This window comes from Podarcis bocagei (assembly GCF_964188305.1).
Source record: "Podarcis bocagei genome assembly, chromosome: 10".
NCBI classification, from domain to species: domain Eukaryota; kingdom Metazoa; phylum Chordata; class Lepidosauria; order Squamata; family Lacertidae; genus Podarcis; species Podarcis bocagei.
The window spans coordinates 47,612,001-47,630,010 of NC_138135.1; the positions used below are offsets into that span (position 1 = coordinate 47,612,001).

The following is an 18,010-nucleotide window of genomic DNA, read 5'->3' on the forward strand; positions in this document are numbered from 1 at the left end:
TTGATATGGCTTTCAACCAAATGCAGGAACATACAGTGCAATCCTAATTATGTCTACTTAGAAATAAGTCCTATTGAATTCAGTAGAGTTTATGAGGTAAGTGGGGTTAGAATCGTTGCCTCAGGCAACAATGTGAAACATACATGTAAGGAGTAAGGAGTAAACTCTATTAAATAAGGGGAAATTGCTTCTCAAAGCTACCAGCATGAGTTTGAGCAAACTGCGGGAGGCAGTGGAAGACAGGAGTGCCTGGCGTGCTCTGGTCCATGGGGTCACAAAGAGTTGGGCACGACTAAACGACTAAACAACAACAAATGCATAAGATTGTGCTGCGATGGTATGGCAAAACACCATGTATACAACTGGGCAAAAGTTAGCCTTGACTACTTCCCACTGAAATTAACAGAACTAAAAATAGTTGTGACCATTCAATTCTGTTTCTTTCAATAGTGCTAAATTCTTAAGCGGGGAGAAGCCAGCTTACTTCATACCTGGACTTGCTCAAAACAAGGTTTTATAGCCTAATTCCTATGCTTTTAATTTTGCTGCCCATGATGGTATTTTGAAACCCTGTTCAATTCAAACACGGGGGTGCCTGGAGGGGTAAATTGCAATAAATAAATCCTCTCCTACCCGTTAAAACCCATCCTACAAGTTCAAAAGGTTAGACATGATGACTTGGAAAATACCCCTATAGCCATTTAATTGTTCTGTGTATTTTGCCACAAGGAAACGAGGTGAATCAGTCTCATTCCAGGCCCCTTTTCACCTTACATTATGAATTCCCAGAATTTAGGACGTTACAGTGCTGTTTTCACTGAAGTTCTTTCAATGGCATTATAAACAAGGGAATCAAGAATCCTCGTTAAACCACAAAAATGGTCAATTCTTTTTTTTTTAAATAGCCAGTGAAAATAGCAAAATATTTTCAGTATCAATATAGGCCTTGTGATATGGTTCCAATTGACCTCCAGATCTGGAAGAAATTCTGTGGGTAATTTATAAGTCTGATGGATGATGTTTCAAGGCTAAAACTGCAGACACCTCACCGGAATAATGCAATTTATTTAATATAGCGGCTTGGCTGAATAAGGCTGAAACACTTGACAACCTTTTAAATAAAATAAACTGCTGTGCAAGAGCTGAAAATCAGTCCCCCCCCCCCATACCAAAATAAACTTGATCACCACAGAAATCTACTCAGGTTGTAGCTATTTTTGCAGCAGGTGCAAGAAAGACCACCACCACTCCCAGGGTTTCCCTACCTGAATTCCTAAAGCATCTGGACCACGGACCCAACTGAGAAACATAGGTCTTCCTAGGTTGGAAGTGCAGGCAAGATGACCCTCACTTTTAAGTGAAAAAGCTGTGTGTGTAACACTACAGAGGTAAGTGGGGTTCCCCCCCCACCAAAATACTTGTCCTCTCTTAATAGGTTGGCTCCATTTATGATTGGTTGCACTACCAGCAAGCCACATTTATATTTCCTATACTCCAAGTTGATATTAAGAAGGTGAATAAACCAGACATGGTCAATAAAGCCAACATATCAAGAAAAGATTCTTCTTGGATTTGCTTGAGTACATTTTACACAAACTTTTGGGAAGTGTATTGGCACCTCCAGAAACCACAACACAATACAGAGTGCCTTGAAAGCATATCTTGCCTATTGTATCTGCGTTTTGATGGGACCAATAGTAGTGCCATGCCATCACAATGTAAAGAATCATATTCCCCACTCATCTACCCAAATACAACAGAAACAAAATCTGCATGTTAGTTCCAGAAAATTCTCATAACTATGAGGATCAAAAAAATAATAATGTCAGAAATTGCCTTAGAAGTATACTAGAAATGAGAATTTCTCCAGTGGGTATGAATAATGTCGTATTCATTATTTACATATTGCCTATATTCTACATACAATCAATTCAGTCTTGCCCCAAGCTCTACTCAACAGTAGACCAATTAATGGTCATTCATTCATTTCAGTGAGTCTACTTTGAGTGGAGTTAATGTTGGACACAACTCAATCAATATACCAAAGTTCAGGTCTGTTTGGCTGCTATGACTCTTGGAATGGCCATTTTGCAATCTCCCAGAGTAGACTAGTTAGTTCATATTGACCCTTGGGCTACATAGCTGCCCTAGTTTCATCTTCAGAAGTATGCAGAGGAGGGTCCAGTAATAATGCATAAGTATTTAGGATTCCATCTTTCACCTTCCTTTCACTGGTGGTCAAGTCAAGCCAAGTGAAGCTCCGAGTCCTGGCCATGAGGAGAAGAAGCTTCTGTAGAGCTTCTGTAATACTACCAGCTCAGGCAACAAAAGGTGCACTTGAAGCTGGAAAGCCAGAATTATTTTTCCCCTCCTAGGTATGAAGGATGTGTTGCTGGTCCTGGCACTTCTAGCAAACATGGATATACAGTTATGCTAACAAAGCAATTAGCATTTGAAACAAAGCAATCTACAGGAGGAAAAGGGGATTCTAAGAAACTTTGCATTCAGTACTTACAGTTCTTTCAGGTTTCTGAGTGCCCTGACAGAGACGGGGAATTCATCCAGATTATTGTAATTTAAATCCCTGGATGTTAAAAAAAATCAAATCATAATAACTATATTAGATATATGAATGAATTATACAGTTTTTTGCAAGGAAATATTTTATCTGCATTGTATTTATAGGTCTATAACTTCATAGAACTTCAAGAGTAGGAGATGAGTAGGAAATGTTTATGAGCATTTGTAAACACTCCATCCACAGTATTTATTACGTCGTGCTTAGTTAATCTATTCCCAAGAAATAATCTTAGGTCCACTTCCCCAACTGAGCATGCCAGAGTGCAGCTGAGCTTTATAAAACATGTCAGCTTCCTAACTTACTCTTACTGGAAAACACACACACACACACACACACACACTTTTAAAAAAATGCAAAACCAAACCAAGAACACTGTTGTAGGCATTGCCAGTTGTAGCAAATATAAACCAAGTGAAAAGTTTAATCTGGGCAAAAATCTGCCAAAATGGACAATTTAAGAATATGCAAAGATCAATAAGTAAGTTTCAATGTCACTGTTATGTTCCATTGCCTACTAATCGGGAAAAAAACCATTTAAAAATTTAGACATCAAAATTTACTTTTATAGTGTCATCACAAATGTTCATCCTGAACCTGTAGTAATCCCAAAATAATGTTTGCCTTTTGTTTTTTATTTTTGCATAATGTCAGTGAAAACACTGAAAACAAAGCACAACAAATAAAAGGTCAACTCACAAAGTCTCTAGGTTGTGGAGACCATCAAAGCATTTCTTTCCCAGGGAGTAGATTCTATTGTTATGGAGATGCCTGCATTAGAACATTAAGAACACAAGTCAGAAAAACAAGCTATATGCAGTAGACATAAAAGAAAACATTTTGATGCTTAAAAATCTAAAATAAGTGTGTTTTTTTAAAAAAAGGCTGGCATGATTTATATGCAAGTCCTGTTCTCACAAAGATAGGAAATGAGAAGGAATGCTTTCTACCTCTTACCTTTCCACTAGCTTTCACTTGGCCTTTGGCTTTAAAAGCTGATTTAAAAATTACAGACTCAATTGGTATAGTTGCAATAGTTGCAAAACCAATATTTAAGTGTCTGTTTATGTATACTGCAACTAGGCAGGTTATGTTTGTAATTTAAAACAAACTTTTAGCACACGTATCTAAACTAATGTTTAGGTTGGGAGAGAAGGAATAAAGAAAATTTTAAAAATTAAGCATATATGACACAAGGAATGTGCATGTAGACCTGCAAGAATGCTTGGATAAATTAATCAGCTATTGGTTTGTACACAGTGCAGTTTAGAACAGTTTAATTTATGCCAAGTTAGGTTCCACGGTTTACAATGTCTTTGTATCTGGGAGGTTCCTCTGCCTGCTGTTGAACTGGAACTGCAACTACATACTCAAGCTATCTTGAGCCAAGCCAGCCATACCCAAGTTTTGTTTATGTTCCTTCCCCTTCTCCTAGCCTCCCTCCAGCTGAAAGTGGGGTGGCAGCAGAAGTTTCGCTTTTCAAGATCTTCTCTGTTATCATTCCCATTTTAGCATATGTGCTGCTGAAGTGAGCACATTTTGCTTTTATATAACTATGATAGGTGATTGTGCTTTTTGTTACTACAAAATTTGCAGAAAAATGTAAACCCGAGTAAAACTACTGAAACCTAACAAACCACACCCACCACAACCTTGATGGAAAATAGGCCTGCCTCCCATATTAAACATATTCTCTCCCCAAAACAGCATTGCCAAAAGCTACTATTACATTTACATTTTTATTGACAGTAGGCCCAGTTTTTCTCCCATTGAAGATGGTATCAGATTTCACATTGACCTGAAGTTTTACATAACTTGCTGAATTATGCAGGCTTAAACTGCAAAGTAACAGGGCAAGGGAGAATTCAGCAACAGCTCTTTTTGGGGGGGAGGGCTATATGTGAATTATACATCAAAAACATGCATAGTATTTGGGTATATGACACAAAAAGAACAATATATTCATTTTTTAAAAAATTAACTATTAGCATAATCACAGCCCATGAATTTTGCATGATGGCCATGCCCATTCTGTATTTTGGAGAGAGAAAGGGGGGCAACTTGTACTTTGCAGAGCCTCACGCCCCTCCCCTCCATTGCAGGAGGGGCAGAGGGTGTTTTGCCTCAGATGCCCAAATGCCTTGGGCTTGAATCTTTGAACAAGGAGAGCATCAGACTCATGCTTTCCCATCACCCCCTGGTGTGCTTGCTTTTCTCCCCAAGACTGCATCTTGAATTACCACATTTATATAGCAGCCTATGTACATGGAGTCCAACACATGTAGGCTGAGGCTAGATGTTTTGCTGTACTATAACGCTGTAGTATCAAGATTGCACATCTGGGCCTACACATGATGGACTGTCACAATTCCTTAGAGGCCTGCATGCAGTTATTGGGCGATGGGACAGGTACACCAGGGAAGACCAGACTCGGAAAGCTCAGTCCGGATGTTTTCACCAGATGCAGACTCAAATATCTACATATGGATAATAATTTGTATCATTCCATTTTGTGCTTCTATAGGTGATGGGAGAGATCTTTTTGTAACCCATATTAAATTGTTTTTAAAGTGATCCAGTCAGGTGACACAGACTGGATCCCAAGTGTCTATCTACTCTACTGAAACAGCAAGTGCAATCAAAGCTTATTCGCCAGCAATTTGTTTCAGTACTGCAAATGGCAATGAATTCAAATTTTGTATCTTTTTACATGGGCAAAAGAAGCCATATTATTCAGATGGGTGTATGTGTGTGTTAGTATTCATGAATAAAGGGAAGAATGAAGTATTTACAATCTCAACCTCTATTTCACTCAACTAGCCACATTAACCAATTGTCAACCAATTTTTGGCTCTATCAGTCATGTCACATTTTTGCTGCTCGCATCTACTGAAAGCACATTCTTTCTCTCTTATTCATATTATATTAAACCAACTACTTCAAGATGCAAATAACAAGGTTCAAATGTTACACTTTGAAATGCAATGAAAACTTACAGAACCACTAAACTGGAGAGGTTTCCAAAAGCGTAATCTGGAATGTGGTATATTTTGTTCAGAGCCAGTGTCATTGCCTGAAGTGCTGGCAAACTTCTGAAAGCTTGCACCGGAATTTCTGTCAGAGAGTTGTCATCTAACCACAGGTGTCTCAGTGAAACCAAGCCACTGAAGCAGTTGGGGGGCACAAGGCTGATATGGTTAGCATCAAGGCGTCTAAAAAAAATGCAGAAACATTATTATTATTTTGCAGGACAAAATCTGCTAATAAATGAATCTAACAGGTAGCAAGTAGCAGGTTTCTGCTTTTGAGAATAATAATACAGTATCCCAGTTTTTCATTACTTTCTTTTATTTTCCCTTTTGTATGCTGCAAACAACCGCAAGCATTTTATCACACTTTGATTAAGGTCTGCTGTGGGCCAGATATGGAAGAGAATTACTTCATGGACCAGATTCAGCTTTGTGGGCCATTTCTAGCTTGAAAGCACATGGGTTAAGAATCATAAAACATTTTGTAAGCGATAAAGGGCTAGAGAAAAAGAAAAAGAAAAAGAAAAAAGAAAAAAATATGACTTGCCATTCTTAGCACTACTATAAATTGCCTCACTGAACTGATGTTTTAAATATAAAGGTGATGGCCCATTCTTCATGTGTGGTACTGGGCAGCTCTACCAGTTGTAATAGAAACTTAAATGTGTGACAGGATGTTTCTGGAGGGGTACTGAATCATCCTTCCTCATATGTTTTCCAAATCCAAGTTGCAATTAAAGGTCCCTTTTCAGTTAGCAAATTCTTTATTTTACCTTAACTCAATGTTCTTCCTGAGGTGAATCTAAAGGCACGAAAGAACTCCTAATTGCTGGCTCTGGTTGCTGCAGAGCCAGCAATAGGAGACCACCAGGGTACCCTGAGCAAGGAAACATTTTTGGCACCTTCCCTCCTCTCGCCTTCTGTTTTGCACATTCTCTACATCATAGTTTTGTGCCCTACATCATAGTTTTGTGCCCCCTCAGCTTGCCGCCCTGTGTGGGGGAACCACCTGCACCCCCCGCTAAATCCAGGGCTGAGACCACTTAACTAATATAATTGTAGAATCCTGAAGCAAAGCAACAGGGTTTATTCCACAATGCCACAGTGCAGGTGCCACCAGTTTCCTTCAACAAACAATGCAGTGTTATAGCAAAACCACAAAAATCCTCTATTTGTTACTGCATAAGGCAGTCAGCACAGCAGATGTAATTTCCCAGCACTATTTAGCAACTAAGATAGATTCTTTGGTGGTTTTGAAACAAAGGTTCCAGCACAGTGGGATCAGCAGATCCTGTTACCTCACTTGCTCCTAGTTCCATTGCTTTTGTATCCAAACCTTTAACAGTTTTTCGCTTTCCTGCACTTGCAGGAATGGAAAAAGAAGAAAAGGGACACAAATCCAGGGCTAATCTCTTTAAACCTGGCATAGGGAACCTGTGGCACTCTAGTTGTTGTTGGTCTATAGCCCCATCAGCCATGCTATCTGGGCCTGATGGGAGTTGGGAGTCCAACAGCATCTGGAGGGTCAGAGGTCATATCCCTCTTTAAAGGAATACAGAACTTAAAAAAAATAATCCATAGTCTATCCTGTATCCGCATCAATATTAATTTTACTGGATTTCATAGATGTATTGGATTAGATTGCTTGGAGAGAGAAAAAGGTGTTATAGCACAGCCCAAGGACCCCAAACCAAAATGAACCAGGAAGAATATTTGATGCAACATTACAGCTGGAAGTAACTGCTCCTTTTAAAAGTATGTAGTAGTTTTATTTCATAGAGTCATGGAATTGTAGCGTTAGAAGGGACCCCACAGCGATCCCTGGGTGGGCTCGAACCACCAACCTTCCGATTAACAGCTGGACACACTGACCTATTGCACCATTGGAGGCTTTGTTCTTTAGATTAACATTCTCGGAAATGACCCACAAGAAATAGATAAGCCCAATAGGAATGAAATACCTTCAATGAATCAACTAAAAGAGTCACAGAACAGTGAGTTAGTTACCTTCTGAGCTTCATAGAATTGAAGCCTTCCTGGGCAAGGATGAAGGAACCCAGAGCTGATTATTTTTTTATCTGGTACTTGATTGCGTAGGAATTATTACTGAATTTTTGTGTGGTTTTGAGATTGGATTTAATTTGGGGATTATAATTGAAATATTGTTTCAGTACTTTTACATGTTGGCAACTTTGAGTTCCTCAGGAAGTAAAGGAATAATAAACAAACTAGACAGAGAAAGAGGGAAAAGCAGCACTGGGAAGTGGGGTATTTCTGGTAGCAGCTGCAAGTTTTGCTTCCATTTTTGATCAACAGCAGTTTAGTGTTACATTCCAACTTTACACTGTGGTTCAAGCCCATGGCCTGAAGTTGCCTTTTGTCAAACAAGGCTTAGTCGAGATTAACCACACATCATCTGCTTCAGAAAAAAATGGCAAGCTGCAGTTAATAAAATAATGAAAGCAAAAGCTTTTGGTCTTCTTCTTGCAGCCATACTGGTCGGAGGTAGGTTGTTGATGCACAAGCCCAAGGCTCATTCTGAGTCATTCCCATCTCAACCATGGTTTACAGTGATGTCCAAACCAGCTCCCTTGTTTAGGAAATACAGTGGTACCTCGGGTTAAGTACTTAATTCGTTCCGGAGGTCTGTTCTTAACCTGAAACTGTTCTTAACCTGAAGCACCACTTTAGCTAATGAGGCTTCCTGCTGCTGCCGCGCCGCCGGAGCACGATTTCTGTTCTCATCCTGAAGCAAAGTTCTTAACCCGAGGTAATATTTCTGGGTTAGCAGAGTCTGTAACCTGAAGCGTATGTAACCTGAAGCGTATGTAACCTGAAGTGTATGTAACCTGAGGTACCACTGTACTTTGCAGGCTAAATAGGTTGTGTCCAGATAAATTATACAAAAAGAAAAGAAAAGAAAGATGAAGTAAAAATATGCTTAAATGTTTTCTTTTTTTCACTGAACAAAATGAAAATGCAAGCATACCAAGTAATCTTGTACGAGGCAAAGCTAGCTCATTTGAAAGAAACTGGGCTTTATGGCAGGCCTGTTAATCTTTTTATTTAAAGCTGCTTCTTCGTTTTTGCTCATGTAAAATGTCAGGTCCTTTCTATCTACTTGTTCACAGTATTTCTACCTACTGCACGAGAACAAATAACAATTTCTGTGGCTTTATGCCAGGCTGGCAAATAACTGAGACAAGGTCAGTTGGAACAAATTTATAAAAGTTCAGTGTCAAAGCCCTTTTACAATTAAATTTTCAATATGAAAACTGACATGGCAGGCTGTAGGGACACAGCTTCCAAAACAGCTCACAAGGTCTGTCAACAAATGGGTAAAGCTGGAAATGTTTAGAAATACCCACTCTGCAAGGGCAACAAGAATATTTTGTGCTACGTTTCCAAGTGAGATATACTTTGAATAGAAATACAAAGTTTCTTTGCATTTAGTCAGAAAGGCATTTCTCGTCTGTGTGACGTTTCAGTCTAAGCCAAGGACTTTAGAGTTCACCAGCTTGACAGTTACACTGATTAAAGCTTCTTTTTAAAAACCTTTTCTTTAATTAATTCGCACGTGTGTGTTTTTCTCCAGCAGGGCTAACATCCTGCCTAGATCTTATAGCTCTTTCTTCGAGCACTGCTGCTTACATTAGTTGGGATTGTAGGACTTTAGGCATAAGCCTGCATGATATGCCTGAGCAGCGGGCATACTCTGTACCAAGGCACCAATAAAATCAAGATTTCACCCTCTTAAACAATAAATGATGGGCTGTCTGCATTTTACAGCAATTTACTTCAGGGCCAGCTCCAGCGTCATCTGCAGTGTCATCAAGTGTCATCTTGCTGAATGGAATGGTACTTGATGTGCACAGGAGTGATGGGTGAAAGGAGGCACTACCAAACACCTGACCTCCTGGCAGCGACATCTCTGCCACTTGCTAGGAGAAGGTGTGGTGGTCAGTGCTGTGTGAGTGCATCCATGTGCCTACACAACATCCATCACAGCACCCCTTTCTCTCCTGGTAAGCATCAGAGCCTGCTGCTGGGAGGCCAGGCGTGTGATGCAGTCCCTCTTCACTGACTGCTCCTAAATGTGCACAGACCTGTGAACCATTTCCACTGAAATATTCAAAGTAATGACTTACAGAGCAATCCAAGCCCTTCTTACACCAGACTTGTTGGGGGTGGGTGGGTGTTGGATTGAGTGGTGGCACCTTTTGGCTAAGCTCTACCAGCCGAGCCAGGTTCCTGTTAGCCTTTGACAGGAAGTGACCCAAGCGATGCTCCATGGGTGCTGACCTCCTCCATCCACATGCTGGAGTATCAGCACCAGCAGAGTCCATCGCAAATGGAACATTCTGAGGGAGGGGCAGAGGCACGGCTGAGCTATTCAGAGATTCACTGGACCCTGAGCTGGTCAAGGAGGTCATAAAGCACAATAGGGGTACAATTGAATTTGCAATTAGGTATAACAGGGACAATACAGATATAGCAACAGTTAAAATATATATAAATTAAAACTTACTAACATATAACCTTAAATTATCATTTAAGGCCTTAATCATTATGATAGCACAGCTTGTTCCCTAAGTTTTATGGCAATCACACAGAATTTAGTTACCCTTAGCGTGATCTCAGGATCCTTGTCCTCTACAAGGGATTTTAGACATTGAAGTTCGGATTCATTTGGAGATTTTTGCATAGCATGCGTAATAAATACCGAGCATATATCCCCATAGAAACGGCAGCATAACAAGACATGAGAGACAGTTTCTACCTCCATCAAGCTGCAGGGGTAGACTTATTCCGCGTATGGTTTACCCTCGAATCTGCCCTGCAATAAGGCAGATGGCAGCATGTTGAATCTAGTGAGGGTAAATGCCTGAGCCGGACTCTCTGCCATTGGAGATGCCATCGGGCCAATCTTGATCCAACAGCTGTGCCTGCCTAGAGCTGTTGCAGGGGCTGGGCCCAATTGCCCTCTCCCCACTTTCTCCTGTCATGAACAGTAGGGCTACAGATGTGGCAGCCTCTCTGCTGCCCGAAGGGTCTTGGCAGCAGCAACTTTGTATTGTGCCCTAAATTGTTCTATTGGTGGTGGAGGTGTCGTTGGTAAGAGCACCAGTGGTCAGCACAGTAACTGGTTGTAAGCAGCTACAAGCCATTTTACATTTACATTTCCCACAGTGAATAACAGAATCAGTAGAGTTGAAGGGACCTCCTGAGGAACAGCTAGTCCAACCCCCTGCAGTGCAGGAATATGCAGCTGTCCCATATGGGGATCGAACCTGCAACCTTGGCATTATTGGCTCCCCACACTAACCAACTGTGTTATCCAGACTGTGCGTCAACATAGCACTGCAGGAATCACTTCTACCATAAAGTTTCAAGGTGATTTATATATTGGAACAGAAAACATAATAAAAATAAAAGTAGGTAGGATCAAAAAGAATCTCCGACTAAAAATGATCCTATATAAATTCAAGACAAACAAAACATCCAACGGCCACTGCAAACATTAGTATAAGCACTATTAAACAGGCACTAACAAAGCCATCAAACCTCACAAAATAAAAATTAACAGCTAAATGCCTGGGTGTGGAAGTACATTTTGACCTGGTACTGAAAATATATCAATGTTGACAACAGGCAGGTCTCCCTAGAGAGAGCATCCCACTGTTTTTTTGGAGGGTGGGCACTCTGCTTGCCCCTTGGAGTCATACATCTTTTTTAAAAAAGTTTAGTTCTGTGCATTAGCTTTTAACCTTTAAATGTTACAGGGTATATACCTAAGCTTATGGCAAGCATGCACTACACATCTATACAGAAGTAACTATACTAATTTTCCATTCAAATCCAGCAAAGTTAATTTTTAACATGCCACGCTAAGAAGCTACTGTAGCATGTACCACTACAGAAAATGCAACCCAGTTAAAGAGTTCACAAAGCAGTCTTAAAACCTACCACCACAAATGTTCCTTTGTTATCTAATCTTTTCTTTTATTCATAAGTACCATTTTTCTAGTTACAGATAATAAAACTTTTCATTAGTGATTGTGCTTCCTGTCATAATGTAAATAATGCATGCTGATCTATAAAACATGCAATGAAAACCTTAACGTTTTCATTCAGTTGTTTTAGTTGTGCTGATCAAAGTTTTGGCACTTTCAAAGCTAAATCCATTAGCTCATAAACTGTACCTTATTTATAATTTAAAATATATGGCTAACATGTGGAAAGTTTAAAAGCAGCTATTGTGCTCAAATGTGGGCCAATTTAGGGATACTTTTTTATTATTTCCTACTACAGATAGCATATAAGGAAGAATATAACATGAAATTGATCATGAACTCACTTAAAATGTCCAAATCTTTCAAGGAGAATTCACGAAGCATAAGGAATGCAACCTAGTGTCGCTTTTAATAACAAATTGTGCATGCTCTGGCCATATGCTCTGCAGCTTATGTAGAAAATATTATACTTTAAGAGTTATGACAATCAGTCTTTCTCATTTATTCTCGTTATATCTAGGAATAAAATACTGATTCCTTATGCTACTATAGTGCACTTTCTGGGACACAGCCATGAAGTACATTCACCTCAGAGGAAATACAAATACAGGATCTGAGAAGCCATAAAGGGCATTGAAGGAGGAAGTAATGAATGAGAACTAAAGATGCTCAGAGGCTATTCTTAGCTTTCATCTAAGGCCTAGATGTCAGTTTGGGGCATTCCAAAGAGATGTATAGGCAGGATTTCCTCACGATCACCTTCATAGGTGGTTTTTAAAAAACCTTTCATATTATTTGTGAATTTTTAAAGAGATGCTATACAAAATCTGCACATGTGCATCTGACACTAGAAAAAAATTCCACCATGAATCACATGGAAAATACTCCAGGAAATAGCCTTATTAGTCTGTTGCAGTTTGAGGATAAATCAAATGCTTTATGGTGTTGAACTTTCATGTGCAATAGTCTGCTCAATGAAGTCGAATATAGTTTTGTTTAGGCACGCACTAAGAACCAGAAGAGTAGATAAAGTGGCAGGACTAAAAGCAATGTTTTCCATGATACAGTGGTACCTTGGTTCTCGAACAGCTTGGCTCCCAAACAAATCAGCTCTTGAATGCTGCAAACCCGGAAGTGTGTGTTCCGGTTTGCGGACGTTTTTCGGAAGCTGAATGTCCGACGCAGCTTCTGCTTGACTGCAGGAAGCTTCTGCAGCCAATCAGAAGCCACGCCTTGGTTTTTGAACCGTTTCAGAAGTTGAATGGACTCCCATAACAGATTAAGTTCGGGAACCAAGGTACCACTGTACACATAATTCTGGATGTCTCTCACATTCCTGATTGAATAACACTGTTGTTACCTGTGAGGAAGAGTTCCATGTGGACAGCTAAATACATAGGCATATGTTGCATCAGAATTCACAAATATTGAACTCATTTCAAAATCATTGTTGAGCTTGCAGGAAGAGTCTTTTTGTAAATTACCCCACAGTCCAAAGAGCATGAACACCAGTCTGCCTCCAAACACACAGGTGGAATCTAGACATATATAAAAAATGTTCTGAAAATGCTTCTTGAAAAATATATTGAATTTGCCATAGCTCACCATCACGATCTAGTGTCACATTTGTATAATGCACTTTACAACGCACTTAAAACATTTTATTTGCAGCTGTGTAGCTAAGTCCACAGACTGCTTAGAAGTTTCCCCAGAATTCTTCCTCTTGAGTAAATCAAACAGCCCAGTTTCTGAGCCTTGGGATTTTTTTTTACACAGTTTCCAGTCCATTTCGATTAATTCACAGGTTTAGTCTTTCTGGGGCTCTCATATTTCTTCTGGGTCTATCCCCTGGTTGTGGGTCAGAAACCCACTTCTGCAGCTGCTTCCAGACACAATTTCAGGATCCCAGCTGTTTCCTCTCTGGCACATGGGGCATCAAACATCCCTAATGCACAGTGCTCCTTTTTAGCAGGATGCAACTTCAAGCAGCTCATGAACTAAGAGGCCAGCCCTATTTATTAGCCCTTCTGTGCTAATAAAATTCTTGCTGCAGTTGTTGCATATAGGAAAAGCTTAGTATCTTGTCTGTTAATGTCTGTACCTACAATTCCCAGCAGAAAAGCTTCCAGTTTTTTAGTATATGTATATTTCAACATTTTCTTAATTTCATTATATATCAAATCCCAGAAGCATTTCACTTTCTTACAATCCCACCACATATGATAAAAGGTACCTTCTTTTTCCTTACATTTCCAGCATTTATTATCTACCTTATAGAGCTTGGCTAGCTTCACCGGTGTAATATACCATCTATACCGGTCAACAGATTCTCATGGCTGGTCCAAGCAAAGTCAGGATGGGCAATGAAGAGATGGGCTTGCAACCATGGGAAGCCAGTGTCACATTTGGGAACCCAGTGTTCCTAAATGTTGTGGGGCAGGCAGTCCCAGCATTTCAGCACTTGCAGAGGAAGATATATACAAATCAGAATAAGGATGCAGTTAGTAGAGGGCTTTCAAGTGAAGGAGGAACAGAGCTTGACAACTTGAACCACCTTGCCTCATGCAGAATCCAGAATCTCATTGCAGCACATGGCTGGAGCAGAGGCTACAGACTGAATTTGTATGCAAAATGAAATGTAATATTAAACATTAAAATGGTTTGTTTAAGATCTATGTTCCTTATGGGGAAGGTCCATAGGGTAGACCATCTCCTTTGTATTCAGAAGTCCTCAGGTTCAGGTCCACGCCTGCCCAGGGAGGGCTGCAAGGGAAACCAGCATGAAGCCCTGGGGAGATGCTGCCAGACTGTGCAGACACTACTAAGTTAGATGGACCAATGGTCAGACGTGGTATAAGGTAGTTTCCCATGTTCCTGAGAGATATTTAAAAAATCAGTACCTTCATGCAAATTCTGTTTTATAGGCTTTATCCACCTGTCAAAGTGGCCCACTGGGGGCAGGGAACGCAGGATGAGACCCGCCAGCCGGGAAACATTCCCTACCCCTGATCTAAATAAGCACAGCCCATTATTATCTAGGACATAAATGCCTGGTGGTTTAAAGGAATAGGCTACTTATCCTACTCATCCTAGTCCAAAATGCCCATCATCCTCTCAGACAATGGTAAAAGGATTTGTGGGGATGGGAAGAAAACCTGTTTGCCCCATGGTGATCTAGTAAATTAATTCTGCATTTGGGAGTAGAATGGCTCTATTTGTGCTACATGGAAGAATAGGCATAGCTGTACAATTGCGGGTAACCTGTAGACAAGCAATAAGATGGGCACATGAGCAAAATGGGACAAAGCCATCAGAATTCAAATAAAACACCTTCAAATGAACTAACTTCTAAACCGTGTCATACCTTAAAAGAAAGCTCCCATTTTGTAGAAGCTCCTAGTTGGCTTTTAAAGCTTTCAACTCCTTTTTTTAAAAAAAGGTTTCCCGGTTTTGAATAGTTTCAAAAGAATCCTCATTGTAAATTGGAAACCAAGACGTAAATCACCTTATGGATAGAAAATTACTAGGTTGTATGAAACGAGAAACTAAATCTATGCACACCTTTATCAGACGGGCACAGACTCATTTGGAAGAAACAAAATAATCCTGGTTTTCTTTTCCTCAAAGAGGTCACATTTGCCAACGATCCTCTTTCAACTGATAGTACATGTACGGTACTTATCATTCCTATCTGCTGTCTGCTCAACAGCTGTTTAAAGTTCCTACTGACCACTCTCATTCTCTTTTTATTTTAATTTTGTCACCAAACACCCTTACACAGTCAACACAACCTCTCAGTTTTCTCTCCTTCTTTCTCCTTCGCCTCCTCTTTTCTATCTTCTAGAAAGGCATTTGCAACAAAGAACGAGAGATAGCGAGATAGTTTATTTAGAAACTCTGTTGAAAATTCAACTCTCTTTCAACACCACAAAGAACCCTTTGTTTATATGGCTTATCATATATATAAACACTTACTATTTAGGTTGTTGGAGGAAGCAACACTGATGCACAGAATTAAAAATCACTAAAATTGAAATGAAAGTTTCTTTTTGAAATGCATTTCTGCTGTAGTATTCACTGGGTCTCGTTTGTCAGATTTATTTCAGCAATCATGTGGACTGTAGGCTTACTTTCATTTAAAGTAAAATATTGGATCAGACAGAATTCTAAGTTGACACACATGTGCAATACATTGCTCAACCCTTGTTCTGCAGCCTTTGAAACACAAGAGGAAGAGAGATTATGCCTTTGTGGCATAAAATACTAATTGTATATTTATTATTTTAATATATATTAAAGGGGAAACTCTCATTGGAGGGCATTAGTACATCTGAATCTGTTCTATCTGAAAGAGAGACCAGAACGCTCAAGGAAGCAATTCCTTATTCAACTATTTTTTTGTTTAAGCAGTAAGAATAATACTTTGAAAAAAGTTGTGATCTTGTGCTTCATTTGTACACTATTATTTCTGCCATGTAGTGTCACTTTGTACTTCAGATTATGCTATTTTTTATAATTAATGGGAGCAGAGGTTATACAATGACATACTTTGGCATAATCACCATTAACAACCATGTAGTGTATTATAGGATATATGCATATACTTACAGAGACTGGAGAGAGTGCAGGTTCTGGAGTGCTTCAGCAGGAACTTGCTTTAGCAAATTATTCTGAAGCATTCTGCATTTGGAGAGAGAGAGAGAGACAGAGAGAGTGAGTTAAACAATTTTAGCCTACAAACCAGAGGCCAGTGTTTAGTACCTTACACTGGTATAACCCCCCCAGAAGGAAAATGGTTAGTAACATGGGTGTGAGATCTGGTCTCCAACACAGAGTGTACCACCTGCTAGTTACCAATATTTTGAAACCAAGGTTTAGAGAGAAAACCGAAACTTTGTAGAATTTGAGAGCCAGCGTAGAATCGTGGGGATAGGTGGGAGACTCTCTCTTAGCCTAAACTATCTCACAGGGTTGTTGTTAGGATAAAATGGGTAGGAGAGAGAAATACATGGAGGAAGGTAGGATATTAATGAGATAAATTAATAAAATGTAAGTGTGTGCCTCTTCTCATCATTTAAAGAGCTGTCCATATTGTGGATGAGTGGTTCCAGTCCCACTTGGATGGTTGTTTTCAGAAGCTGATGCTTGAGGAGTGTTCTTCTGCCCTGTGGAGTCTTCAATGTGGGGTTCCTCATAGTTCAGCTTTATTCCCTATGCTACATGAAACACTGAGCGGGGTCACCTGGAATTTTGGAGTAGATTGTCAACAATATGCTGATGACACTTGTCTTGTCTCTGCAATGGACTGGATGAGAGCCAACAAACTGAAGCTTAATCCGGATAAGACTGAGGCTCTTGATGGGGTTATCTTCCCTCTAAGGGAGCAGGTATGCAGCTTGGGGGTTACTTTTAGATCCTTTGCTGTCACTTGAGGCCTTGCTGGTGCAGAGTACCTTCCATCAGCTTTGGCTAGTGGCCCAGCAGCACCCCTACCTGGACAGGAATAGCCTAACTTTTGTTGTCTATGCTCCGATAATCTCTAGGTTAAATCATTGCAACACATTATACATGGTGCTGCCCTTGAAGACAGTGCACAATTCAGTGGCCACTTTCATCACCAGAGCAAGATGGTTTGAGCATTTAATGCCAATCCTGGCTTGAACGCACTGGCTGCCAATTAGTTTCTGGACCCAATTCAAAGAGCTGGTCTTGACCTATAAAGCCTTAAATGGCTTAGAACCACAATACCTTAAGGACCACCTCTCCCCATATTAACTTACCTGAATCCTGTGATCATCATCTGAAGCCCTGTGCCATCTACATTACATATATTTAGGCACCAGGTGAAAACACTCCTCTTCTCCCAGGCCTCTGGCTAACTAAACAATATATGGCCTTTTGAACTGTGTTATGTGTGTAGTGTTATTGTTTTCATTTGTTACTATAGCATGTATTTTTGTGTTTTTATATTGTAAACTGCCCTGTGATCCTTGGATGAAGGGCGGTATAGAAATCTAATAAATATTAAATATTTAACAAAAACATAACAACACAGAGAATAAAATGCATCTTAGAAAAAACAACCTAGAAAAATAAGAGCACAAACTAGGACTACACATCTGCAGAGGCCTTGCTAAATAAGTATGTTTCAAGGAGGTGTAAGAATATAGTCAAAGGCAGTGCTGCTTAACTTCAGAAGGAAGATGATTCCACACAATGGGTGCAATCATGGATAAGGTACTCCACTTCTCAAAAGGAATGTTTTTCAGCACAAAGCTGAAACCTGCTTGGTTTCATAAAGACCTGCTTGGAATGTACTTCACAGTTTAACAAAGTTTGTTAACAGTTAGGTTTATCCTTAACTGACTACATCTACCAAGAAATAACAT

The 18,010-nt window shown here is 39.8% G+C and overlaps 1 protein-coding gene across 1 annotated transcript in view; it reads right to left on the minus strand.

Annotated features, from left to right (window-relative positions):
• LGR5 (leucine rich repeat containing G protein-coupled receptor 5) overlaps window positions 1-18,010 on the minus strand; it is a 68,221-nt gene that overhangs the window by 18,084 nt on the left and 32,127 nt on the right. The window contains exons 4-7 of the mRNA XM_081211939.1: window positions 16,230-16,301; window positions 5,575-5,790; window positions 3,278-3,349; window positions 2,516-2,584 (exon numbers count right to left, since the gene is read on the minus strand). Of these exons, the coding sequence (XP_081068065.1) occupies window positions 2,516-2,584; window positions 3,278-3,349; window positions 5,575-5,790; window positions 16,230-16,301 (429 nt within the window). The remainder of the gene's footprint in view (window positions 1-2,515; window positions 2,585-3,277; window positions 3,350-5,574; window positions 5,791-16,229; window positions 16,302-18,010) is intronic.